The 25,939-nt window shown below is 59.9% G+C and overlaps 4 protein-coding genes across 9 annotated transcripts in view; 2 read left to right on the top strand and 2 right to left on the bottom strand.

Annotated features, from left to right (window-relative positions):
• OGDH (oxoglutarate dehydrogenase) overlaps positions 1-7,350 on the bottom strand; it is a 36,285-nt gene extending 28,935 nt beyond the window's left edge. For all 4 annotated transcript variants that reach the window (XM_076359036.1, XM_076359038.1, XM_076359035.1 and 1 more), the window contains exons 1-2: positions 7,280-7,350; positions 3,728-3,976 (exon numbers count right to left, since the gene is read on the bottom strand). In XM_076359036.1, the coding sequence (XP_076215151.1) occupies positions 3,728-3,949 (222 nt within the window). In that variant the 5' untranslated portion in view covers positions 3,950-3,976; positions 7,280-7,350. The remainder of the gene's footprint in view (positions 1-3,727; positions 3,977-7,279) is intronic.
• Positions 7,351-9,306: 1,956 nt separating this feature from the next.
• LOC143170496 (interleukin-1 receptor antagonist protein-like) lies at positions 9,307-10,973 on the top strand. Its single transcript, XM_076358846.1, has 6 exons — positions 9,307-9,413; positions 9,507-9,555; positions 9,636-9,825; positions 9,934-10,104; positions 10,214-10,359; positions 10,448-10,973. Exons 1-6 carry the CDS (start codon positions 9,373-9,375, stop codon positions 10,658-10,660), a joined length of 810 nt encoding a protein of 269 aa, XP_076214961.1. The 5' UTR covers positions 9,307-9,372; the 3' UTR covers positions 10,661-10,973.
• A 1,196-nt stretch (positions 10,974-12,169) lies between these two features.
• CKAP2L (cytoskeleton associated protein 2 like) lies at positions 12,170-20,137 on the top strand. Its single transcript, XM_076358753.1, has 10 exons — positions 12,170-12,245; positions 12,399-12,578; positions 13,837-13,903; positions 15,543-15,609; positions 15,964-17,099; positions 17,543-17,735; positions 18,414-18,569; positions 19,099-19,162; positions 19,491-19,638; positions 19,735-20,137. Exons 1-10 carry the CDS (start codon positions 12,170-12,172, stop codon positions 19,976-19,978), a joined length of 2,331 nt encoding a protein of 776 aa, XP_076214868.1. The 3' UTR covers positions 19,979-20,137.
• Positions 20,138-20,855: 718 nt separating this feature from the next.
• LOC143170549 (cytosolic purine 5'-nucleotidase-like) lies at positions 20,856-25,767 on the bottom strand. Of its 3 annotated transcripts, none has more exons than XM_076358932.1 (18): positions 25,681-25,767; positions 25,082-25,155; positions 24,867-24,984; positions 24,694-24,789; positions 24,503-24,594; positions 24,321-24,393; positions 24,106-24,199; positions 23,940-23,993; positions 23,714-23,797; positions 23,526-23,567; positions 23,316-23,423; positions 23,097-23,163; positions 22,843-23,013; positions 22,592-22,643; positions 22,432-22,492; positions 22,135-22,311; positions 21,881-21,982; positions 20,856-21,755 (listed from the first exon to the last, which is right to left on the bottom strand). In XM_076358932.1, the coding sequence occupies exons 1-18, from the start codon at positions 25,761-25,763 to the stop codon at positions 21,678-21,680; spliced, it is 1,626 nt and encodes a 541-aa protein (XP_076215047.1). In that variant the 5' UTR covers positions 25,764-25,767; the 3' UTR covers positions 20,856-21,677. The 3 variants fall into 3 exon arrangements, with proteins under 3 accessions (XP_076215047.1, XP_076215048.1, XP_076215046.1); XM_076358933.1 differs by having other exon boundaries at positions 24,321-24,378; XM_076358931.1 differs by having other exon boundaries at positions 23,316-23,567; positions 24,321-24,378.
• Between the last annotated feature and the right edge of the window lie 172 nt (positions 25,768-25,939).

The following is a 25,939-nucleotide window of genomic DNA, read 5'->3' as shown; positions in this document are numbered from 1 at the left end:
CCGGCGTGGCTGGGAGTGGTTTGTGGCAGTAGCAAAATCAGTGTGAAATGAAACGGGGTCTTATAATTGCCAGGAAGCGAACCTGACATTAGTAATGTAAAAAGCAAGTCTTACGGACTGCTTTTTAACCAAAATCAAGCTGGCGTCCTGCTTGGCAGAAAAGGGGGTTGGACCAGGGGGGTTGGACTAGATGGTCTTTGATTCTCTGGGGTGCTTGCTTTTGAAGATGGGGGATGGCATTTCAAACTCTCAAGGGAGGCTCCTACCAAATTCAGCCTGGGCTCCTATTTGTGAGCACAACTGCAAAGGACGCAGCCAAAGGCACCTCCCAGGGCCAGGCGTGGGGCTCTGGCCTCGCTGAAGACTGCAGGTTCCTGCCATTGTGTCAGCGAAGCTGGGGTTACACAGCATGGTCTACATGCGTTGTAGTCATATAACCAACTTCCAGTATAAAAATCAAAACACTGGCATATTAAGAAGTCCATGTTAAAGACTGATGCACACACATACCGGGAGAGCTGTATCCCTTTACCAGTTCAACCTGAACACAGGGGCTGCTGTTTAGGAAGGCTAAACTTGTCGCAGATGTATGACTGCGGGTATCATCTACCTGCAGTCAAAGCTCCCTGGCCACCTGCCCTGAAGCAAGCAAGTTGCTCGGGGTCCTGGGGACACAGCATGGGTTGTGCCGAGCATCGCTAGCAGCCAGCACTGTACCCGAGTGGGCAAAGAGCGGCTCAGCCCCGCGGGGCAGGAGCAGGGTGTCCCCGCTCCCTTGGGAAGCGGTCCCAGGAGCCAGCAGCACTGACCCTGTGGCAGCCCACCGGCAACGACCCCCCGCACCCTCGCCTCCTCTTTCCCCAGCTCTGCTCTTATTTGCTCATTAGACTCAGAAACTGGAGTTCAGCTGATGGACTGCACGCAGAAAAAAGCCTGAAACAGCTTTTTGGGTTTTTAAATCTCCCCTACTCTAAACAAACACTTAAGTATTTTCTGCAGTTTAAGCCACCAGTGTCTGCACGGAGGAAGTGAATTCATTTTGCTCAGCTGGGACGGTCGTGACAGCTGGAGTTCTCGTAGGTTTTTGGCGACAACAGCAAAGAAACCTCAGCTCTTCCCTGGCCGAAGGTCTCACCCTCACCAGCAAAAAGCAGGACGGCAAGGCGCAGCCCATCTCTGCTCTGTGCAGGGAACAAATAAGCCACAGCCAGGTCCGTGTGACAGCCCAGCTGTTTTGGGGAATTCCACCCTCAGATCTGTCCCTACGTCTAACGGGACGGAGGCCAACGCTTATCAGGGACGGGGGTGACACGCTCCACTGTCACGACGGAGGGGACGCAGGCTGACAGGGACTGCTCGCGAGCTGAGGCCAGGGACAGCCGCAACCCCGATCCCACTGCAGTGGCTTGGTGACCCAGCAGGGACAGGGTGAGTCATGAAAAAGTGCGGAGAGGAGAAAGGGACAAAGCTAGGAGCTGGGAAGGGATTTTGGTAAAGGGGTCACTGGAACGAGGTGGGATCTACCCAGGAGAGATGAGTGAAGTATGAGGGTCAAGTGCATGAGGTAGCAACAGCAAAGTCCACGCCAAACCTCAGGTATCAACCCCACCAGAAGTTTTGGGACCTGGAGCTGGATTTCATAGGATCACAGAATGGTTTGGGTTGGAAGGGACCTTCAAAGACCATCTAGTCCAACCCCCCTGGTCCAACCCCCTTTTCTGCCAAGCAGGACGCCAGCTTGATTTTGGTTAAAAAGCAGTCCGTAAGACTTGCTTTTTACATTACTAATGTCAGGTTCGCTTCCTGGCAATTATAAGACCCCGTTTCATTTCACGCTGATTTTGCTACTGCCACAAACCGCTCCCAGCCGCGCCGGAGGCAAAGTCTTATGTCAGCTCCTGCACTGCTCTCTAAGCACACTTTGATTTCCAGGGCTGACTAATACACACTTGCAATTCTTCACCATAAACATTGGGCTGGGGGCATGGAGAGGTGGTGGGAGCCCCACCCTTGTAGGTGCTCAAAACCTGACCGCACGAGGCCCCGAGTGACCTGGTCTAGCCACGAAGCTAGATGTCACCTCCAAGCCAGCCATGCCGGGGGAGAGGCTCCAGAGGCTCCTTCCAACCTAAATTCTCCTCCAATTTCTTCAGCCAAGCGTGCATGAGGACCGCTGTACAGCACTGCATGCACTGCCTACCTGTAGACAAGCCGATGAAGCTACAGGGGCTACATTAAAGAGTAGACAAGACCAGAAGAGATCCAGAGGTCTGGCCTCAGGACCCAAATACACTTCCCAGCCAGCTGCCCCAGTTAGCCTTGATATTTACTCTCACATCTGCTCAGAGCGACATTCAAGACTGAGCAGGGTCTGTAGATCAAAGAGCCGGTATCAAACCGTGAAGACTCTCTGCTAAAGACACAACTGTGCCTGTCACTGGGACAAGCATGGTGTATACCCGCCCTTGTCTTTTAAATTAGGCAACAGCATTTAGATTTATGGCTTTTAGTTCAATATCCCACCTCTGAAGGACTGGGTTGCACCACATGCATGCGCTTGGGTAGCTTTCAAGTCACTATTTGACAAATGGCACAACCCAAATCAACATACGTTGTGTTTTCCGAGTCTGTATTGCTTGGCTCAGCCACCCATTTGCCTCGAAAAAAGCATAAAGTCAACACTGTGTGTGAAAATCCAGCTTTGATCCTACTTTAAGACCCATACAGCACCCTGCAGGCTGTGCATTTTGGATGTGCGGGATCGGTGCCATTGAAAACACACTCAACGCTGATGCAAACGTTGGGGCATGAGATTCCTTACTCACCCTTGACTGCTCATTTAACCATCGCATCCTGGTTTGCAGACTGCTCATGTGCTACTGAATAAAGAAAATCCCTGCTCTACATCAGGACATGTATGAAACTGTCTTAAAAATCCCCTGGGTAATGCCGAGTCTTAGTCACTAGAGGAACATTTTCCTTGTGAAACACTGGGGATGAGGAAAAATGCAGTCGGGTTTCAGAAATCCTCTTCCCAGCGGAGCCCTCACCTGCTGGACTCTGTGTTAAAGAGCTGGCCTTCTCGCTGGAGGAGCTTCAGTAATTCAGATCAAGACAGACCTCCGCGCATACTGCCCATGGCTGGCGTTGCTTTCCCAATTTTAAGTTCAGGAGCAGCTGGTGGGAATTCCTCTGGCCACCAGACCCAGTCCCCCTCCCCAGGCTGCAGATCAGCAGCTTTATGCACACAAGCTCCGAGTCAAGCTTAGCTACAGCCCATCTACCCCAACAGGTACCACCACCCGCGCCTGAAGCAAAAAGGAAACCAGTCAAGATGTGGAGAATACCCTCCCTGCCTCCCCCGCATCCTCCACTCCAGAATAAACCCTCCTGATGAGCCATCAGAGCTGGAAAAAATAAAGTATCAGGAGCTTAAAGGTGGATTCCCAGGAGAAGGCATTCCTCGTATCTGCTTGTGATCCAGGATGCTGCCCGTGTCCCACAAGCCCACGGCGTTCTCTCTCGAACAAAGAAACTCCTCTTGGCTCTTGCTCAAGGAATCACTGACGTTTCTTTTGGGCAAAGCGAGGCAGAAGGACCATCCACGAACATCTGGCCCCTCCAGCTGAATTCAATCCTCCTTGAGACGCGTGCACTTACCTGAACCCACTGCTGAGACACACAGAGAGAGAAGCAAAGGCGATATCCTGGCAAGGTTGCTCCTTACCTTATGTACACTTTTAGGATTTTCCAGCCAAGCATAATACATTTCCTCCACGTAGTTTGAACTAGTCCCACTCAAAAAAGGCTCGGCAGCCACCGGTGCGCTGTAGCACCTGATCTGTTGAAACGTCCTGGGTGCTGCCGGCCTGTGTTGGGAAATTGTCTTTACAGTCTGCGAGGCCGTTAACGGCCTCAGCTTTGCCGCACAAGTCCTTAAGTTAAGCATGTTTGTCCTGCCGCCTCACGCAAGTTCCTGTTGGGAGAGAAGGGAAAAGTGGGTTAGAAATTATTGCAGGAGAGCGCAGAGCAGAGACCACCCCCCCCCTCCGCCCCGAGCACAGAGAACTGAGCTTAGGACCAGCTTTTAATTCGGATTAATTCATCCACCCCATCCCACGGACGAGTCCCCGACAGCTGAGAAAGGCAGTTTTCGCTCAAGACACTTGGCGTGGCCGGATCTGCCTCCCCCTTCCCTGCCGGCATGACACTGTCGTCTCCCCCGACGCAACACTGAAAAGCAGATTTGCTCAGTGGGGTACCCAACACCGGCCTCAAACGAGCCGCTGCACGTCAAAGCCACCCACACCTTTTTATATCGGCACCTTCGTACAAAATAAGGCATGTTTGATGGTGAACGCAGCCCAGATTAACAGCACAAGGTATCAGGTTCCCCCAGTGCTTTCCTCTTTAGTTCCTAGCCAACAATATCTACTCCTTTTCCAATAATAAATCCATAAAGTATTCTTTGATGTCTTTTGATTTTTTGATTCTTCCTCCGAGAATCCTCTTTTTGTTTTGGTTTTTTTTTTTCTAAACAGGAAAATCCTCTCTATGAATTTCAGATTCCAGCAGGAGCTGGACACTTGAAGTTGGCCCTTCAACCTCCCATTTGCAGCGATGCAGCCGGTCATCTGAGTTTAAAGAAAAGCACTTTAAAGCACCGTGCCCAAAAGGGCGCTGGAAAAAATTTGTTACCAGCGGGATTTTAGTGCTGAACGCCACATTTTACTTCACGTTGAGCTGATCCAGTCTAGTGGAGCGCACACCTCCAGGTCTGCGCAAGCCGCAGGAGGACAACTCTCATCACACCGACCCAGCGCGGAAGGTTTTTCCGTCAGTCTCTCGCCCGCGTAGAAGGTCTTGGCTTCAATTTTTGCTGCGTTACTCACCCCGCGACCACTCTGCTTGGCCGAGGTTTTCTTCTCACCGTTTTGTGTGATGTGCACCGGACAAAGCTGGGAAGAAGCCGTCTACGGGGCAGACCCCTCGCAAAGTAGAGGTACAGTGGTGCAAAGCACTTGGGATGTGGGCTCCAGGACAGACTGCTTCATCGCTTCTCCTTCAAAGCTCAGACCCTAGAAGGCTGACACAGTCGAAAGACCCAGAGAGGGGCTCTCCCCTGCCCAGAGAACCCAGAAAAGCAACCCGGAGCCGGTGCAGGACCTCTCAAAGGTCCCCCAGCAACCTCCACCTTGCAGCTCTTGGTGGGGCGCAGCCCCGCATGTCCAGGGAAGCCTGGGGTTAACCACGCTCCTCGTTACACACATCCAACCGGCAGCCGCAGCCCAAGGGAAAGCGCTGGAGCAAGATCATCCCAGGGGAAGCGCTGGCGCTTGGAGCCAGCTCTTCTTGGAGCTGCCCTTTCCACCCAGCTCCTCCCTCAAGAGGCAGGACCCGAGGCTGGAGGTGACCCAACTGGCCGGTTTCCATATCCCCGACCAGTTTAACGAGCAGCAGCCCAATGTCAAAGCAGCTATCGTGCGTTCACCAGATTAAAATGAAGTTTCGCAGCAGACTGGAGAAAAAAAAAAATACACCTTCGTGACCAGCGTTTCATCGGCTGGGCTTCCAGGTTTGCCCTGCTGAATCTAGTTCTGGGTACCCGGCACGGCAGCGGCTATGCTTCCTGCCTCAAAACACAAGATTTTGGTCCAAAGAGCCCGAGGAAGACCCGGGATCGCTCTAAGTCAGCCAAAGTGTTTTACAGATTTACCCAAGGGAAAAAGGGAAGACCACTCATCCCTTCCACCCTGCTTGCTCACTTCTGCCCGCAGTCAAACCAGGACTGTAACAGGCAAGAAAACGGCAGGCAGGTGCAGGACAGCGAGCATGGCAGCACTAGATGTTTTCCCAGCTTACCCTCCTCAGATTTAAGCAGCAAAACGCAGGCAGATATTTTAGAGAGCCGACTGAATTGGGTGTCGGCACACAGGGACGCACGTGGCAGGGAAAAAGCTTTAGGACGAAAGCACTGGCGGCGTCTCCGGCTTTGGTGTCCGGTTTCGGTGCTGCCGCTCAGCAGCGTCCCAGTGAACCCTCTGGAAAACAGTGGGGTTTGACCCAAAATGAGCAGAACCAGCCGGTCTTTGAGGGCCTCTCGCGGAAAGGGTCGGCTTCCCAAAGGCGTGGGAGCCCGTGCCGTGTCGCAGACCAGGGCAAGCTTGGAGCAGGGATGTTTCCGAGGTAAATCAAAACAGCACACGATGACCGGGAGCAAGGACGTAGGAAGCCGAGCCCAAGATAACCGATATAGGGGTCACACATGACAAAGATCATGCACAGAGTTACAGCTGAAGAGGGCTTAAGGAGAGGAAGCCCAGGCTTGCTGGCTGGGCCCTCGTGGCGGCAGCCGGATCGCAACCCAAATTTCACCAAGAGGTCAAACAACAGGAATATTCGTAACAGATTAATGGCTGGGACAGGCGAGAGCATACCGTTAAGCAGATTAAGGTACTAAATTTGACCTTTGGCAGCCGAAATCCGTGACACCTGCCCCAGAAGGCAGTTAACTGGGAATTGCGCCTTTTTTTTTTTGGGGCGGGGGGGAGTAAAGTCAGAACAAATTCAGCGTTAAAGGAACCGGCGGGGCCGGGGCTGTCCCAGGGCCGCGGGCTCCTGGCCCAGCTGCTCCAGCACCAGGCGCCTTCGGGCTCGCAGCAGCCCAGGGCCCCGGGGCAGCTAGAGGCAGGCGCCGGCCCTCTCCGGGGGATGCACCGTCGACCCCTCCCCCGCCCGTCTGAGCCCTCCGAGGCCGCCCCGGGAGGCCCCGCCGGGTCGGAGCGGGGGATCCACCCGCCGGGCGGGGCGGACCGGGGCACCCTGGGCGCGGCCCCGCGACGGGACGCGCCGGGCGGGGCGGGGGGTCCGGGGGGGGTCCCGGGGCCGCCCCACGTGCGGGCGGGCGCGGGAAGGGGGCGCGGCACCCCCCGCCCGCCGCGCGCGGCGACGCGCGCGCGCGCGCCGGGCCCACCCCCGCTCCGCGCCCGCCAATCAGCGCCCGCCGCCGCCGTCCGGGCTTCGCGCCCCTCGCCGCCTATAGGAGCGGCGTGAGGCGCCGAGCCGCCTTCCCATTGGCCGCGCCGGACTGCCCTTCTAGCGGCAGTCCCGCCCCCCCCCCCCCGCCCCAGGCGCCCGGGCGGCGGCGCCAAGGACACCGGAGAGCGGCCGCGGTCCCCCCAGCCCGGCGCACTCCGCCTCTCCGGCCCCGGCCCCCGCCCCGGTCCGGTCCAGCCCGGCCCTGGCCCGCCGCCCGGCCCGGCCCCGCCGCGGTACCTACCGGCACGTCCGTCCGCCCCGCTCGTGGCCCCGGCTCTGACAGCGGCCCCCAACCGCCGGCTGCCGCCCCGCCCCGCCCCGCGCCGCCCCGCCCGAACGCTGCGTCACGGCGTCGCCACACCCCCCGCCTGCCGCCACGCCCCCCTCCGAGCCCTTCCCAAGGCGCCTGCGCCGCCGCCGCCGCCTCCAGGGGCGGGGCCAGGCGTTGGGGCGTGGCTCGGGCAGTGGGACGAGGGTGGGGCGGTCACCACGGTTACCCGGCGCGGCCCTCGCCTCAGGCCTGAGCGCCATGGCCTGGGGAACCCCAGCATGGCCCGGGGGCCCCGCCACCGCCTAGGGACCCCCACCACGGCCTGGGGACGCCTGGTGTGGCCTGGGGACCTCCGCCATGGCCTGGGGACCCTCACCACGGCCTGGGGACGCCTGGTGTGGCCTGGGGACCTCCGCCATGGCCTGGGGACCCTCACCACGGCCTGGGGACGCCTGGTATGGCCTGGGGACCTCCGCCATGGCCTGGGGACCCTCACCACGGCCTGGGGACACCTGGTATGGCCTGGGGACCTCCGCCATGGCCTGGGGACCCTCACCACGGCCTGGGGACACCTGGTATGGTCTGGGGACCTCCGCCATGGCCTGGGGACCCTCACCACGGCCTGGGGACACCTGGTATGGCCGGGGGACCTCCGCCATGGCCTGGGGACCCTCACCACGGCCTGGGGACACCTGGTATGGCCGGGGGACCTCCGCCACAGCCGAGGGACCTCCGCCATGGCCTGGGGAGCCTCACCACAGCCTGGGGACACCTAGTATGGCCTGGGGAACTCCGCCACGGCCTGGGGACCCCGCCACGGCCTGGGGACCCCCACCGTGGCCTGGGGACCTCTGTCACGGCCTGGGAACCTCCACCACCATTTGCAAGGACCCCCTGGCATGGGGGACCCCATGGCCTGGGGGACCTCAGGTCTTCGGGGGCATCCCGGTGCGGGTGACAGCCAGCGGGCCTCGCCCCTGCGTGGGGGACAGGCAGAGCCGGCCAGGGGTGCAGGCAGGGCTGGGCAGGCAGGAGGTGCCCCAGGGAGTTTTGGGGTTGCTGGCGATTTCCTGCCGGGTGAGTCATGGCTGCGGCAGCCCCAAGCCGAGGAGCTGCACAGGGCCGGCCGGCACTTTCGGGAAGTGAAACAGGTGCCAGGAAAACACCCCAACAGCCCGTGGCCACGCAAGCCTGGCCATGCACGTCCCTGGCCCGGCCGGCGTGGCGCAACCACCGGCACCCCGGATGGACGCAGGGCATCCTGTGGAGCGGGGTGTGCTGCCGGCTGCGGGGGCCTGCTGCAGGGTGGTGACAAGGAGCGTCCCCAAAGGCCACGTCCCCAGGGCAGCATGGGTGGGCACAAGGGACCGAGGAGACAGCGGGGTCCTGCGCCCTCTGATATTGGGGCGGTGGGGACAGGAGGGGTGACGGAGGGGGCTCTGGCATCCGTGGTGCCGTGGGCCCGGGCAGCACAGGAGGAAGCCGTGGGGAAATGGTGGAGTGGCAGCGCTTGCGCCACCAGCCCCTTCCACGGCAGCCGCGGTCCCCAGCCCTGACGAGGGTGGGCGTCATCACGGCCCCAGTGGGACGGGGTTGGGGCTGGGGCAGTCCCTGCTGGGTCAGCCTGGCCACCGAGAGCTGGCACACGAGCACCAGCCCCACACATTGACCCCAAACATCACCCCTGCTCTCTGCCCCACACACCGGCCCCGGAGCATCGCCCCTGCTCTCTGCCTCGCACACCAACCCCAAAGCATCCCCCTGCTCTGCCCCACGCATGGCCCCTCGCTCAGCCCCACAGCGCCGCTCGGGGACAGCCAGCCCCCCAGCCCTCCCGGTCTCACCAGGGGAACTGGGCAAACCCGGGCATTGCGAAAGGTGGAAATCCCGCTCTGACAGCACTTCCTTCCAGCAGCTCTTGAAAACCCGCCGCGCCGACTCCAGGCTCAGAGAGCGCCCAAGTGACACTGCAGGCAGGACAGGCAGGAGCAGGCAGCCAAGTGCCGCGACACTCGACAGATACCAGGAGGTCTCTGCCCAGGTTTTTGCAGTCAGCGGTGGAGATGGCGTTTGTCCCTGATTTGGACACACTGGAGAGCAGCAGGTAAGTGTGGCTGTGCTGGAGGGGACGCTGGGGACAAGATGCCGCCCTGGTGCCATGGTGGCCCTGGCTTCACCATCTCCCTTTGCCTTTCAGCCTGAATGAGGAGACATTTTATGACCCCGACTGCCTCTACCTGCAGAAGGTAACACTGGGTGGTGGGAACGGCGAGACCCCCGTGATGAGGAAGCCAGGCTCTCACCCCACGTCCCTTTTCCCCCCCAGAAACCCTGCCTGGACTCGGAGGTGACATCACCCGGGGTGGGCATCCAGGTGACAGTGACCCACGGACAGCCTACCAGGACCTTTCGCCGGGCTGCCACCCTCGTGGTGGCCGTGACCAAGCTCCTGAAGCAGACGATGCACAAGGACTTCACTGACAGTGACCTTGGGGGCTTCCTGGATGATATTTTTGGTATGGGGAGGTGGTGTCAGGAGTGTCACCCCAGCCAGGGGATGCTCTTGGGGGATGCTCTTGGACGCGGGAGCATCAGCATCCCCCTGACCGTCTCCCTCCCCGCAGAGCCCGTCTCCTTCCAGCAGATCAAGGGCAGCTACGCCGGGGCGCCCGTCTACCGCTACACCCGCTCCCAGTCCTTTGACATCCTCGACATTGACCACAAGTGCTTCGTGCTGGAGCCGCCAACCCAGCTGGTGGCCCTGCACCTGCAGGGACCCGCCGCCAGGCAGAAAGGTGAGGGGACACGGTCTGGACCCAATATCCCCATCCCCAACCCCGGGACCACCTGGGAGCCACCCCACTGCCCCGGCACCACCCATTAACCCGTCCCTCCTCTCTGCAGTGAAGCTCAACATCGCTCTGTACCGTCCCCGGTCATCGCAAGGCGGCCCAGGGACCGGGCGGGTGCCAGTGGCGTTGGGCATCAAGGGCTACCAACTCTACATGTCATGCGTGATGAGCGGCGCTGAGCCCGTGCTGCAGCTGGAGGTGAGCAGGGGGGTCCCACCGGCTCCATCCCCCATAGGGCTGGAGTCTCCATCCCACCCTGAGCCCCATTTCACCCCCCCGGTTGTAGGAAGCTGACGTCAGGAGGGACATCGAGAGCATGGAGCTGACTCGCTTCATCTTCTACCGCCTGGACAGCCCGACCGAGAGGACCACCCGCTTCGAGTCGGCCGCCTTCCCCGGCTGGTTCATCTGCACCTCCCTGCAGCCCCGCCAGCCCGTCGGCATCACCAACCAGCCCGACCAGGTCAACATCGCCACCTACAAGCTGAGCGGGCGCTGAGGAGCCCCCGCACGCAACCCAACCCAACCGGCAGTCGCCGGTTTTCAGGCTGTATGTACCGAGTACAAACCCCCCAGCAGGACCCCCATCCTCCCCATCTATTTCAGGTGAAATAGCAGCTCTGGGCCCCATGGGCCCGAGTCGCCCCAATTTGTACTTATTTATTGTGTCTGTCCAGTGCTTTTATACTTATTTATTGTGTCCACCCCTTGTTTTTAACTTACATAGATTTTATTGGAAATACTGTGATTTTATTATCGGGAATGGGGGTATTTGTTGGTGATGGAGGTGGAAATAAAACGTTTCCCAGCATGGTGTCGCTCAGCTTGTTGCTCCCACAGGGGTTAAACGATGCGGGGGTGGTTTATGGACGGGAAAATCCCGCTGTTGCGGCCGCTTTTGGGGGCTCTCCAGGCCTGGGCACAAAGCCCAGGGGGTGGGGGGCAACCCCACAGCTCAGGGACCACCCTGAGCTTGGCCTGCCCCATGCAGGACCCTCCGCCACTTCGTCCCCACGCCCACCCGGCAGCCGGGGTGGGTGGCTGGGGTGGGCGTCCCACGGGTGGGGATCGCCCACAGCCCCCGGCAGCCACCTGGGGCTGCCACCTCTGCCCCAGCCACCGCCACCACCCACCACCGAGGCATGGTGTGGTGGGCCGTAGCATGGCGTGACATTGTGTGGTGTGGCATCACATGGCCTGGCATGTCATGACATGACATGGCATGTTGTGGCATGGCATGTTGTGTCATGGCATGTTGTGGCATGGCATGGCATGTTGTGGCATGGCTTGGCATGTTGTGGCATGGCATGTTGTGGCATGGCATGGCATGTTGTGGCATGGCATGTTGTGGCATGGCATGTGGCATGGCTTGGCATGTTGTGGCATGGCATGTTGTGGCATGGCATGTTGTGGCATGGCATGGCATGTTGTGGCATGTCATGTGGCATGGCTTGGCATGTTGTGGCATGGCATGTTGTGGCATGGCTTGGCATGTTGTGGCATGGCATGTTGTGGCATGGCATGTTGTGGCATGGCATGGCATGTTGTGGCATGTCATGTGGCATGGCTTGGCATGTTGTGGCATGGCATGTTGTGGCATGGCATGTCATGTTGTGGCATGGCATGTTGTGGCATGGCTTGGCATGTTGTGGCATGTCATGTTGTGGCATGGCATGTTGTGGCATGGCTTGGCATGTTGTGGCATGGCATGTTGTGTCATGTCATGTTGTGGCATGGCATGTTGTGGCATGGCATGTTGTGGCATGGCTTGGCATGTTGTGGCATGGCATGTTGTGGCATGGCATGTTGTGGCATGGCTTGGCATGTTGTGGCATGGCATGTTGTGTCATGTCATGTTGTGTCATGTCATGTTGTGGCATGGCATGTTGTGGCATGGCATGGCATGTTGTGGCATGGCATGTTGTGGCATGGCTTGGCATGTTGTGGCATGGCATGTTGTGTCATGGCTTGGCATGTTGTGGCATGGCATGGCTTGGCGTGACGTGGCATGACGTGGCGTGCCGTGCCATACCACACCTTGCCACGCCACGCCGCCCCACCGCACGCTAATTTAGGGAAATCGGGTCTAATTGACGGGGCAGCCGCCGGCTCCGTGTCCGCCCCGCCCCTGCCCCGCCCAGCGAGCCCCGCCCCGTTCCGGGCCCCGCCCCCCGCCTAGCGTACTCACGGGGCTGCCGGAGGGGACGCGTTGTCACTGCCCCCCTGCCCGGCTCTAGCCAATCACGCCTCTACTCGCCCGCCGGGCCTGCCGGTTTCGCGCTCTCCATTGGTCGGTTTGAAGAAGGCGGTGGCCAATGAGTGCGGCGCGGCGCGGCGGTTGGCGGCGGCGGGTGGGTCGTTGGCCGCGCTGAGGCGAGCGCCCGGCATGGAGCGGGCAGGGGCGGCCGCCGCGTCGGGTGAGGGGCCGGGGGTATCGGGGGTCCCCGGGCGGCCTGTGAGGTCGAGGGTGTTGGAGGATGCGGGGGGGGAGAGTGGACATGTGGGGGCTCTGTGGGGTGGGACGTGGTGGGGAACAGGGGCTGATATGGGGCTGATATGGGGCGGGGGCTGTGGGTGATCGGAGGACCTTGTGGGGCAGGGACATGGGAGACCCTCTGGGGTGGGGACACCCCGCTGGGTACGGGCTGGGAGTGATCTGTGGGGACCCCGTGGTGATAGAGGCGATCGCGAGTGCCCCGTGGAACGGGGGGTGCTGGGGGGGCAGGGGGTGGATCCGAGATAAGCTTGGGTGGCCTTGGGGGGGGGGGGTGGGCCTGCCTTGGGGGGTGGAGTGGAGGGGCAGGGACGGACCGGCTGGCTGCTGGGACTTTAGGGGCGGTTTGGCGGGGTGAGGGTGTTGTGTACCCGAAAGGGGTGCGCGGGGGCGTGCCCATGAAATGGGTGCATTGACGTGGTTTGGGAGGGCAGGCAGTGTGGAGGGGTTTGGGGTGTGCCTTGGGGTGCTGGGGAGACTGGGGGCACCCGGGGGTGCCATGCTGCTCTTGGGGCTCTGTGGAAGCCCTCGGGTGCAGCGTCAAGGGAAGGGGGTGGCTTGGGGAGCAGAGGGCTGGCGGGGGGGGACACTGAGGTGTCCTCAGAGCCCTGGGCATGTGGACTATCGGATGAGGGTGGGGCAGCTTTAGGGACAGGGGCAAGGCCTTGGGGACAGCGAGATGCTGGACTCCAGCCAGGCCAGGCTGTCCCTGCCATACAATGCCCCAGTACCACAGCCCTCAGCTAAACTGGAGGTGTCAGAGGTATCCCCTGCCCACCCCCATTGAGGTGCTCCTCGCTTTTCCCACCTGCCTGTGTTAGCAGAGAGCTTGGCCACAGCGGGGTACAGGCTTACGGGATACATAGCTGAAGCAGGGTCATCGGCAGCATCTCGCCTTTACTTCTGCAAATTGACTAAGCCCCACACAACTGAGGTTTTGAGTGGCATCACGCTGTGAGTGTCAGAGAGCTCTGGTCTTCATGTGCTGATGAGCCTCTGGGCAATATCACATGCATGGAAATGCTCTGGGAATTTCTGGGAACAGCATTGCCAGGCTCAGGTGGGGAGCGGGGGGGACCTGCACGGTGATGCTGTGAGTGTAAAAGAAATCCATTCTTATTGGCGCTCCAAATACCAAGGTTGTGGTGCGTGCACTGCATTTTCCTACCATCTCTTTGCAGAAGAGCGGAGACGATGGCTCCAGGAGTACCTAGCAGCCAAAGAAAAGCTGAAATACCCGAGTGCAAAGTAAGTCAGGAGGATGCTGGGCTTGGACTAGATGATCTGTAAAGGTCCCTTCCGAACCAAATCACTCGGTGATTCTCTGAGGTAAAGCTGACTTCTTGGCTTGCCGGTGTCTGCCTTCTCTCCGTAGCGATTCACTAGCGTACAGAGAATCGCCTCCTGCCAGTGCCTCGCTGTCAAGGCAGCGACCAGGGATGGCTCTGCCCCCACAGCATCCCGGCAGCGCTCTGTAGAGTCACTGGCAGCAGGAGTAAAGGGACGGTTTGAGTGGTGACGTTTCCTGCTGGTTGATATTGTCTCTTCTGGGTATTTTCTGAGTCTCTGTGAAACTTTCTCATCTCGGCTCTTGGGTCTGACAGAAGAGGCGTTTTTGCCAACAACTCAGCTTCGTAACTGGGTCTTGAAGAAAGGGTGGTTCAAGTCTCACCGCTGCTTTTTAATGGCAGCTTTCAGTGGCCTTCTGGGATAGGTTAATATTAGGAAGGGGCATTTTCAGTGCATTTAAAAGGAAATAGCTACAACCACCTGTTAAATGAGTTACCTGGCTCTGGGACCCCTTTGCTGCCTTGCTCGGTTCCTCTGGAGCCGGGCTGCATGCAGATATGCTGCTGTGAGTGCAGCAGCCGCTTGCAGGCTGTGGGTAGTGAGACACCTTTCTGCAAAGCTTTTAATTGAAACTGCTGATGTGCTTGGCAGACCTGAACACATGAAAGACTCCCCGTTGCAGTGAGTGTTTCTCATGACGTTGTAGCGCAAAGGAAGCCGTAAAACTTCTCCATGGGGAGAAGATAAAGGGAAGCAGGATCAGAGACCAGAAAGAGCAAACCAGTCCCTGGTGCCAGGCTCTGGAAAACACTGCTAATATAATAGAAACGAGGAGAGAAGATTCATGATCTTTCTTTATGGCATAGTACACCACTTATACAGAATAGAGGACAATACCCTACTCTCCGGGCTTTTCCATTACAGAAAAATATCTGCACAGACATTAATCTTCCCTAATGGCTGAGCTGCTAGCTCCGGAGCAGAGGGGTGGAAGAACCCTGCAGCTGGTTGCTGTCAGAGGGAGGAGGAGGAGGACGACAGGATGGGGGAGCTGACAGCCAGGGCTGCCGCCCCACCTCCCTGCTTCACTGCCAGTGCCTGGGCAGCTGAGGGGCTCGTGAATCAGCTGCCGCAGCACTGCGGCTTGCCATGGCAGCGTAAACCCTGGCCGATGTGCTCTGAGACACCGCTGTGACCTGCAGCATGGCAGCAGCTGACTCAGATGCACCTCAGCTGTCTGCGGCACATGGGGAAAGTCGGGACACCAGCCAGGGGCAGCAGCCTCAGGAGCCTCCAAACCTATTGCGGTCTCCTGCCTGCCAGGCCCCCCTGCCTGCAGGAACCATTTTGGTTACTTTTGTGGTCAGTGGAAGCCGTAAGTTTTGTGGCAACCTTGGATGTCAATGTTTCGTGTTGCTTTTCTGTTGCTGTGCAAAAGAAAAAGAATTAATATTACATGGTACTTCCTTGACAGCTTTTTGATTTCCAAAAGCTTCTCGTAAGCTCCTGTGGCTGAGACACCCAGCAGTGTTTTAGATATTTAACCTTTTCTGCAACAGCTGTTAAATAACCTGGTATCTTGTTTGACTTCCTACAGACCCTTTTTAAAGGTCCGGACAAATCACCTGAATCCACCCTTAGAACCAGTTTCTAAACTAGAGCATGTAAGTAGAAAACTTTTGGGTCTAGTTTTGATTTTCATGCTTGAAGCGAGTCTGGGCAGAACAGGGTATCCAAATCGGGGTAGTGTTCCTGACCCCAATGGGGTGCAGTCAACAGATTGCTAAATAGCTGGCGATAAGTCAACTAATTATTTTTCAGAGGAACTTAGTGTGGGAGACTCATCCGCTGCCCATGTGCTGGTGGGTGTTGTGTTATTGTTCTCTTGACAACTGCTTTGTCACCCCGGGCCTTCGCATGGATGTCCCCTGGGCTAGCAGGGCTGGGACAGGAGCGAGCTGTCAGGGTTTGACCAAGCTGAGCTCTCCTCGGGGCTGAGGTTCGCTTTGTCTCTCCAGGTTGACAGGAACAAGAAGGATGTTCTCAGAAACGTGGCGAAGGGCGCTCAGAGGGATGGCAAGCTTGGTGCCAAATCCACACAGCACGCTGGCCACGCTGCTCAGCAGAAGTCTTCAAATACATCGCAGAGAGCAGCGGTGGTGCGTCCAGAGCAGCCGAGGAAGAGCACAAAGCTTCCTGTGGGTGTCGTGCCAAGCATGAGCCACTCTACGCGGCCCAGAGGGAGGCTCCCAACTTCAAACTCTGGTCACCTAAATCCAGAAAGGAACAAGAAGCCTGCACAGGAGACCGTCACCGCTGCAGCACCTCAGACTGGAAGTGACCACCCGCCTCCTGGGGAACCTTGCTCCCTAAAGGAGGGCCTGCAGGACAGGCTGGTCTGCAACAAAGAAAACGTCCGAGCACAAGCCTCTACACACCCTGTGCTGAACAGAGTTTTTCAGTCTGATGGAAACAATCTCAGGAACAAGAGAGTCTTGGCTCACAGGCAAAGCTCAGCCACTATGTCAAGAACCGTCACGGGCCAAAAGGACAGAATTAATAGCCACCAGGCTAAGGAAGAGCCAATTCAGGATAAATTCAGGAAAATCCTGCCAGGCTCAAAGAGTGCGTCTCAAAAACCAAGTGTCAAAACTCAGCCGTTGCAGCACCCTCGGTTACTTACTGGTTTTACTAATCTGCTACATAAAAAAACAGGGGCAAACCAAGAAAAAACTAATACGGCAAGGGAACCCATAGGAAAGCCACTTGGTATGCTTCCAGTGGGAGGTCTTAAGCACCACAGTAGACCCCCCCAACTGAAAAGATCTCCCACAAAGCCTCCGGCCTCCAGCAGGCCCCAGGGGACCACAAACCTGAAATCCAGCCTGAAACCAGGTGGCACGGTGCAATGGCAAAGGCCCATGGCTAAAGGGGAGGTGGATAGGAAGGACGTGAAGGTGGTGCCTCCCGGACGCACAGCAGCATCCCGAGTGATGGTCCCCCAAAACCAGCCTCACAGCATACACGGCTCCAAAACTCAAGCAATTGAGAGCGATTTTAGGAGTAGGAGAGGTAGGCTCAAACCAGAGCTGCCAAAAGCAAGTGGACTACAGGCTAGGCGTGTTCCCAAGACCCCATCGGCTGCGGATCGTAAGTAAGTAGCGGCTTTGGCCGGCTCAGTCCTCGCCTCAAGGGGACAGTAGAGTTTAAAGTGTTTAACTGGGTGAACCAGTGCTAACCTGCTGAAAAGAGGGTCCAAAGTCCCCTTATCAGTGAATGCCTGTTTGGAGGTTGATGCGTCAGAAAAGAAGAGGGTGGAGATGAGATTTGGTGGTACTCTGGGTTCCTCTCCCACTGATTCAGCAAAAGTGGGAGAAGAGTGTGCGGCCACTCTCCTGTTTTATCTTCAAGGCATGGTTAAACTTGAGAGGGTTTTCCTTTTCCAGTCTAGAGCTCGGATGCATTTTTAGGATAGATGTGCTGGTTCTTCCTGAGCAGCTGAAGTGGGCTAAAGGGAGATTCCAAGGGAAAACAGTAGCCTGGCAAGTGCTGGCAGTCTGCTGGGGTGGTAACAGTGATCCCTTGGTCCTTTGACAGGAAACAGCTGGAGGAGTGGTTGGCATCCAAAGGCAAGACATACAAGCGGCCACCTATGATGCTGCTTCAGAAAAAGGCAGTGAAGCTGTCCTGGAGAAATGTCAAGGAGAAAGAGAAGCAAGAGAAACCAGAGCAGCTCTCCCTGGAGAATATCAACAACATATTAACAGAGTGCCTGAAGCTTGTTGAGGAGGTGGGAATGGGAAAGGAGCTGCTTGAATGGCCTCCTCTTCTCCTGGAGCGTCCCGGGAGATGAGGGCCATGTCCCCCCAACAGCACAGAGGAGCAAGCATTCTTGCTCGCTTGGCTGCAGTTGCCAGAGGGGTAACATCACGCGTAGGAAAAGTAAAGGTCCTCGTGGAGTTACGGATTAGGCCAAAGGCACGCGGCGAGATGCTCTAATGGGGAAAATGGAGTGATACCCAGTCACGGGGCTTGCGTGTGTCATTGCTGGTGTCCTGGTACCTGGCAGCACAGTCTGCAGCAATTTGTGCGGCGGCAGCCCAGGCTGATTGAGCCAGCTTAAGGTACATCCCTGGTGGACCTCACAGCTGCTGTGAAGTATCATCTCTGGGAATGCTGACCGCTAGCCCTGCTCCAGGGTTTAGTGGCTTCCGCTAGTGCCAGCACTGAAGAGTCTATCCCTTGACATCCCTCTGAAATACTAGACTCATTTTACCAAGGGGAGAATGAGGCAGGAAAGCTGTTATCTGTCCATGGTCACATAGGAGACTTGCAAAAAACCAGACTCTTCAGAGACTCCTTTTCCTAGAGAGCGCTGGGAGAGCAGTTACGCACTGACAGCTCCCCCAGTGCACACCTCTGGCCCTTGCAATTGACACCTTTCTCCGGGACCTTACCCTTCTTGTAGGGTGTCCAGGCAGAGGAGCTCTCTGCAGTGCTGTCCCACGTGCCCCAGGCAGAGAAATTTGCCAAGTTCTGGATCTGCAAAGCGAAACTCCTCGCCCGGAGCGGCCCTTTTGACGTGACGGGGTTGTACAAAGCAGCAGTCTGCGCTGGTGCTGTGGTGAGTGAGGCATGCTTCTCTTCAGTACCTCCCTGTGTTCCCTGCCTCTGCGCCAGCAGGTTTCCTCGAGATCCCAGGGGTCAGATTTTGGGATGAGTTTAGCAGCACTAGTCACTGGTGAAAAAGCCCTTTAGAGCTGCCCGTCACGTTTTGTCCTGTAGAAACACCTTCGGCTTTAATCAGCCAAGCAGGCAGCGCTGTGCAGGCATGAATGGGGTCAGGGGGAGGACACGTACCCTGCGCTGTGTCAGAGTTGTAGCTGGAAGCAATGTGATGGCGGCTCTGTGCTGGTCTGGGCGACGTAACTGCAGCATCTGGTGGGATTTACCCGCATGGGGTGGATGCCTGCCCAGCTGTGCCTGTGTGCTGACAGATCTTACTCGGAGAAGGGAAATTCTGCAGCCTTTTGCTGCCGTCTCCGGCACAGGGTGTTGCGATGCAGCAAAAACCTCTTTTCCTGTTCAGTTGTAACTCCAGTCTCCGTTCCCGAGTCAGGCCTGCCTTGACCCACGTTCTGCTCTTCCTGCAGCCACTCCAGGAGCTCAGAGAAGTTGTCCTTGATATTTTGAAGGCTGCAGACCAAACATCAGAAGGTAATGTGCGTGTGGGGGCCAGCTGGAAGGCTGGAGCGTGGGCAGGCTGGGGTTCCCTGCTGCTGCAGGTGGGGAAGCAGCGTGGTTTGCAGTCTGTCCCAGCACCCCATGTCCCTGTCGACTTTGATGGAGACCAAGTGTTGTGAAAGTCCAGAATCCTGATCTCGAAAATGGGGCAAGATTCCTCTGCCAGGGCTGGGCACGGTCGCGGCCCATCTGTAGCGAGGTGCCCTTGCCCGTGTCCGGAGTGCTGTGGTGTTGTAATACCTCCCCAGCTGCTGCTCTCTGCCCCCTCTGCAACCGCGCTGCCCTTTTCCTCTCCTGTCAGGGGAAAAGGCTGAGCAGCCCACTCCTTGGGAGCCTACAACGCCTTGCCCGAGCGAGAGGCAGCACGTGGTAGCGACTCCCTGCCTGACGGGGAGATCCCTGACCAGCCTGCCCGTCTCAATCAAGTTACAAGTTACGTCTGCGACCGGGTAAGGCTGAGTTGCTTGCCCCTGGCAGCAAGCACCCTCTGCCTGTTCCAGTGCTCCTCTGCAGGATTTACCTAAAGGCTTTTGTCCTCCCCGCAGAGGAAAGGAGCTGCTGGAAGGCCAGGAGCTGAAATTCCTGACGCCAGTGCGGCGCTCACTGCGGATAGAGCGGGCTGGGAGCCGCTTCCCAGAGATGCTGAAGGACCATGACCCTGTGGTGTCATCCCTCAGTGAAATCCTGGATGCTGAGGAGGAGACTCGGTTCTTCTTCCGGAAAAACAAGGCTTTGCCAGAGGTGGCGGAGCTGGAGGGTTTGAGTTTGTATCCCCCAGAGTGCTGCTGAGGGGTTTCTGGCGGAGTGCAGGCTGCTTGCTCCCCCGTGCTGCCTTGCATGCACTCCACTGGCTTGTCTTGTTGGCTCTCAGATGTAAATATGTAGGGGTGGCACACAATAAGCCTGTTTCAAATATATAAGCACTTTTAAATATGTAAAAACTTGCAGGAGAGATGCAGTGTGGCCTAGTGAGTAGTGTGCAAGGTCCGGGGTTGGAGACATGGGCTGTGTGCCCTGGGACTGCCCTTAGCTCCTCTGCTGTGACGCACGCCCCAATTTTCCTGCTGTAGGATGATGTCAGTCAGACTCTGCAATGCTCCAGGCACCTTCCGGTATTTTGGAAGCGATGTCCTGAGGGATTTGCTCCAGAGCTGCGTTGTGCCCTACCTGGACAGCATCCGGCTGTTCCCCGCTGAGAGGTGTGCGCAGACCTGATGTCTCGAGTCACGTGCAGCAGCACCAGCTATGCCAGACTGGTGAGGGGCTGGGGTACTTGCGGGACCGCAGCAGCTTCTGCACAGGCCCTGAGGAAGCTGAAGGTGGCACACACAAGGGGTGCAGAGGTCCTTGGGATTCAGCTGGCCGGGCTCCCAGACATGGCTGGGGGTCCGGGATGGGCCAGTGGGGACAGCTGAGCCTTATTAGTGCACTCAGGGCCCCTACAGCAGATCCCCTCCCTCAAGGGCTGTCCTTATACCCAGAACAAGCGGCGACACAAGGCCGCTGCTGGTTGGCACAGTTTGCCTGCTGTGGTAAGGGGAGTAAAGCGGTACGGCTGCCGTGAAGGGTGGAGGGGAGCCCCCTTGTCACCTTCCTGTCCCCAGCAAGCAGCGATCCTGTCCTCATCCCACCCTTTTGCCTCCTCCCGACACAACCACCACCAATGTTGGCTCAGCATCTTTATTGAGAAACCTCGATGCTGGAGGAAGTCTTAGAGCAGTATCTGGAAGTCCCAGCACGGGCCTGGCTCTGGTCTGGGGAGTGCAGCAGGCCCGGCCCCCTCCTCTGGGGTGCAGGACCGTGGCGGCAGAGAGGAGGGTGTCTTGGGGCTGCTGCCCTCTGCCCAGGGGCTTGCACTTAGCCCAGCTGCTGGCCGAGGATTTAGAAATTGCCCTTTGCCCCCACCTCCCAGGCTTGGGGGCAAAGCAGTTTTCCTTTAAAATAGCCAATTTTATGTCTCTGCGGTGCCAGGAGTTTGAGTATCTTTTATAAATAGAAAAGAGTAGAAAACAGAAGAGGGTAATAGCAGGTGAAAGGGATTCCCAGGGAGCAGCAGTTGCCCCCAGAGCCCTCCTATGCTTGAGCAACATCCACCCACCTCCACCTGGAGCCAGGCCCCAGCACTGCGGCAGCACCTGGGGCCAGGCACTGAAGTTGGAGGGGCGGGAGCTGCTGGGACCACCGACCCATGCAAAGTGGGTTTCCAGCCATACCCGGAGCGGCAGCGCTGCTGGCTTATCCCCGGTGCTGGGCGGCCCCAGGCTGACATCGAGCTGGCTGGGGGGCCATGAGTGAAGGTGGGGGCAACCGGGGCAGCCCATGGGCTCGGTGTGGGGGGGGCGTGTGTGGCCCTTCTCCTGGCGTGGCATCAGGGAGAAGGGCACCGCTGTGTGGGGAGAGATGTGAAGTGGGGTGCGGGCTGGGGCCACCAAATGCTCTCCAGGGGCTGGCACCTGCCAGCTCAGCAGCCGTCAGTGCTGGGGTGGTCTCAGGCTTCTCCGTCATCCTCATCCTCCTCCTCCTCCTCCTCCTCCTCCCCGCTGGAGTCCTGGGGGGCCCCAGCGACCTGAGACAGAGGTGGGGGGGGGGGCTCAGTGGGCACAGGACCCCACTAGCGTTGGAGTGCCGCTGCTGGGGCTCCCGTGCCTGTGGCCACTGGGTGCTTCTGCCCCTCTGTCCCCTGCCACCCACCTGCTGGCCGGGGAGGCTGTGCTGGACCAGCCAGGGTGCCAGGGCCGTGCCTGCCTCACCCATGTCCAGGCGGCTGTGCTCCACCGTTGACTCATGGGCCATCTGCAGTGGGGAGAAGGCTTGCAGAGAGGGGCTGGCACAGAGCAGCCAAGGGGTCGGGTGCCCACTGAACACCCTCATTGGCCCCCCCCATCTCTGGCAAGGAGGGAAACTGAGGCACAGCGGATGAGCAGGAGGGGCCGGGAGCTGCATACCAGGACGGGGGGTGCCCGGAAGAGGTAGCTGAAGGGGTAGTAGAGGAAGTTCATGAAGGAGGCGGCGTAGAGGTCCGCGTAGCGCATCAGCTGGTTGGCGAAGAGTGTCTGGCGTGAGCCGCAGCGGAAGAGGCTGCCCATCTTCCCGTAGCACATGTCCATCTCATGCGTGACTTTCTGTGGGTGCAGCAGGACAGTCAGGGCACCCCCAACGCCTCCCCGGGGTGCCCCCCATGGCGGGGATCGGTGGGGGGGGGCTGAGCTGTGTGCCGGCTGGGACGGTGCCCTGGGCATCACCTGGATCCGACGCTTGATAGAGCTGATGTCCGGGCGCTCGCTGCTGCCACTGTCCAAGTGCCTGGAGTGGGAGACACCCGGCTGGGGGCTCGCCTGGAGGGTCCCCCCATGGGTGCCTGCACCCCCACCGGTGCCCCCTGCCCGCCCTGTGCCCACTCACTGGTACAGCTCCGCCAGGAAGAGATCCAGGCTCCGCAACTCCTCAAACAGCTCTGCAAGGGCAACAGGGCCGGCTCAGTGTGGGCAACATCCCCAACTGCCCAGCGCAACCGACACGGGGCATCGGGGCACGTCCCACTGGGGCTGGCTTTGCCATCGAGGGGATAGGAGGCTCCGGGCCACTTCCCCCAGCTGGGCTGGGCCATGTCTCCGGCCAGGCAGGGTCCATGTCCCTGGCCGGGCGCTGCTCACCGCTCTTCTCCGTCCAGACCTGCAGCTCGCGGGCCAGCTCGGGCACCACCAGGAAGGTGCGCCAGCCCTGCCGCTTCTTGGACTTGAGGATGTCCCCGAAGATGTGGTCCCCCATGTAGAGGATGTCTTTGCCCTTCACGCCCAGCAGGTCACACACCATGTCCGAGGAGCCTGCAACAGCCAGATGTCAGGGCCACGGCGCGGGCACATCCCCCCCCGCCCGTGCTGCCTGTGGAGCCCGGCTGGGCGCTCACCACCGGAGTAGACAGCGCAGTGCTGGAGCGGGCCAGTGTACGTCCCGATGCGCAGCTTCCCTGTGTCCTGCGGGATAAGAGGCCCCCGGGGTGGGGGGGTACTGTTACCTGTGCCTGCTCGGTGCCTGCCCAATGGCAAATCCACCCCGCCGTGCCCACGGGAGCCCCCGCGGTGCCCAGACGGTGCCCACCGCTCCGAGGCGGTGGAGGGATCCCCACCGTGTTGACTTGGCGCAGGACGGTGCCCTCGGCAAAGAAGAGCGGCTTGCGGGTGTCCACCACGATGAGGTCGAAATAGGATCGCCAGGGTCGCTGCGGGGTCTCGGCCTGCCAGGTGTCGGGGGGGGGTGGGGGAGTGGGGGTGTCAGCGAGGGGCTGCCAATGGCACCCTGCACCCCCCTCCCCAGCCCACACCGGGGACAGACTCACCTTGTCCCCATCGCTGAAGTCAAACAGGTAGGACATGATGGCCTGCAAGGACACTCGGCATTGCCACCACTGTCCCCAGGGAGGGCAGACCCCCTGCCTGTGCTTTGCCCCCCGCCCCCAGGACCCCTCCCAGGGCAGGCTGGACCTGGGGTGGGGGTGGGGGACAGACATAGACATCCCCTACTCACGTCGGTGTAGTTGTAGTCACTGTTGGTGGCCAGAAAGACCTTCCCCACCTCCTTCATGCGGCTCAGCAGCAGCGGCACACGGGGCTGGCGAGGGGCAAGTCAGCGCAGGGGGGGCCGGGGGGGGGGGGGGGGGGGGGGCACGGGGACCCAGCCGAGGGGACGGGGGACGGGGGACGGGGGGGACGGGGGACGGGGACGGGGGGATGGGGCGGGGGCAGACACTCACGTCCTTCACCACGTATTTCTCCAGGTTCTCCAGCGTCTTCTCCTTCAGGCAGCCCTGCAGAGGGGACGGACAGGTCTGGCCAAAACCTCTCCTCCAGGGGGCTGGGCATCCCCAGCACTCTCAGCACACCGCCCCCCCCCCCCAGCCCCCTGCCCACTGCACCCACCGAGAGGTGGACGTGGTCCATGGCCTCGCGCACGTCCTGGAACATGCTGCGGAAGGACATGAAGAGGTTCCCGTGCTTGTAGCCGGTGTCACAGCTGCAACAGTCAGGAAAAGGCGGGGGGGTGAAGGGGCTGCCCTGCCAAGAGGAGACCCCCCCCCCTCCCCCCCCCCCCCCACACACACACACACCCCCTCCCCCCCCCAACTCCCTCTTACGTGACGTATCTGGAGCAATTGGTGAAGAAGTCCACGAGACAGGCGTAGAGGTGGGCCTCTGCCGGGGAGGGGGCTGTGAGAGGGGACGCGGGGGGGCACGGAGGGAGGGCAGCACCCCACGATGGGGGGGGGAATGTGGTAGAGAGAAGAGAGAAAGGGGGGGGGGGGGTAATCTCACTCACCCGTGAGGTTGAAGAGGGTGTTGAGGATGTGGAAGCGCTTCATGTCGTCCCGCTGGATGAACTTGTTGGGGTAATAGTGGAGGATTTCGGCCCTGGGGAGGGAGCACGGAGCTGCACCCCACGCCGAGGGTCTCCCCATCCCCCCACCAGCCCTTGGGAGGGGGGAGGGGGGGGGGGTGTCCCCGACTCACCCCTTGAGGAAGCGGAAGCCGTGGGCACAGACCAGCAGGTTCCCATGGGAGTCCACCTTCAGCAGGTTCCCGTATAGGGCATCGAACACCAGCCCCCTGTGCCACACACCCCGTCAGCAGGTGGGGGGGGTCCCACCGACACCCCCACCCTGTGCCCCCCCCAAAAAACTCACCGGGTGGGGAAGGTGGGGTCATACTTGTATGCGAGGATCTCATGGGGGTACCCGATGGAGACGAGGTGCTCCAGCAGCAGGGTGAAGGCCAGCTCCTCATAGTCAGGGGACTTGTACACTGCGGGGGGCAGGGGGGTGGTGTGGGCAGGGGCTGGGCGGGGGGGTCCTGCCGCCCCCCTACTCTGCCTCAGCACCCCACCCCAAAAAAAACGCACTGGCCAAGGTGTAGTCCATGTCGAAGCCAAAGCACTTGATCTTCTCCAGCGCCAGGCTCCGGTTGACGAAGATCCTGGGAGCAACCGGGGGGCGGAGGGGTTATGGGGTGGGGGAGTGTCTAGGGCTGGGGGTGGCACAGAGGAGGGGATGGGGACCTGTCCCCAACGTCCCCAGTCCCTGGCCGGGGGCTGGAGGGGGGGGCTGCGTGCCTGCCCTGGCCCAGGGGCCCCACACGGAGTTATTGGAGCAGAAAAATGGGCTTTTGAGCTGGAAATGGAGCCGCAGGGCAGGGGGTACAGGGCAGGGAGGGGGGATGGTGAGCCCCCTGTTTTGGCCTGCCCCCCCCCCCCGCGTGTCTAAATGGGGTGTCCCCCCCCCAGGGCCTCTGCCCCCCCCAACCCCCCCCCAAGAGTACTCCCCCATACCTGCACCCCTGGGGTCCCTCCCCCGGGTCCTGCCCCCTCCGTACCTGTCCCCCCCCAAACCCTTTGCCTGCAGCTCCAGGTCCTGCTGCCCCCGATCGCCCCCCCGACCCCCCCCCCGGCTCCTGCCAGCCATCCCCCGCCCCCTTGCCCCCCCCTTTCCCCTCAGGCCCCACCGGTGTTGGCAGTCCCTCCGCAGTGCCCGCGGGTCGCCCGGGCCCGGGGCCGTCGCCGGGCCCCGCTCCCCCTCGCTGCCCATCGCCGCCGCCTCCGGCCTCCGGCCGCCGCCTCCGGCCGCCGCCGCTTTAACGGGGCCCCGCGGGACCGCCCCGACCCGGCCCACGGCACCGGCCCGGCCCCCCCGGGAGCAACAGCCGGGACGGGACCCGGGGCTCCCCGGGGTGGTGACCCCCAAAATGTGGCCGTGATCGCCCC

Source organism: Aptenodytes patagonicus, chromosome 24 (genome assembly GCF_965638725.1).
Source record: "Aptenodytes patagonicus chromosome 24, bAptPat1.pri.cur, whole genome shotgun sequence".
In the NCBI taxonomy this organism is placed as follows: domain Eukaryota; kingdom Metazoa; phylum Chordata; class Aves; order Sphenisciformes; family Spheniscidae; genus Aptenodytes; species Aptenodytes patagonicus.
Note: the sequence above shows the minus strand (reverse complement) of the source record. Positions and strands in the feature narration are given on the sequence as shown.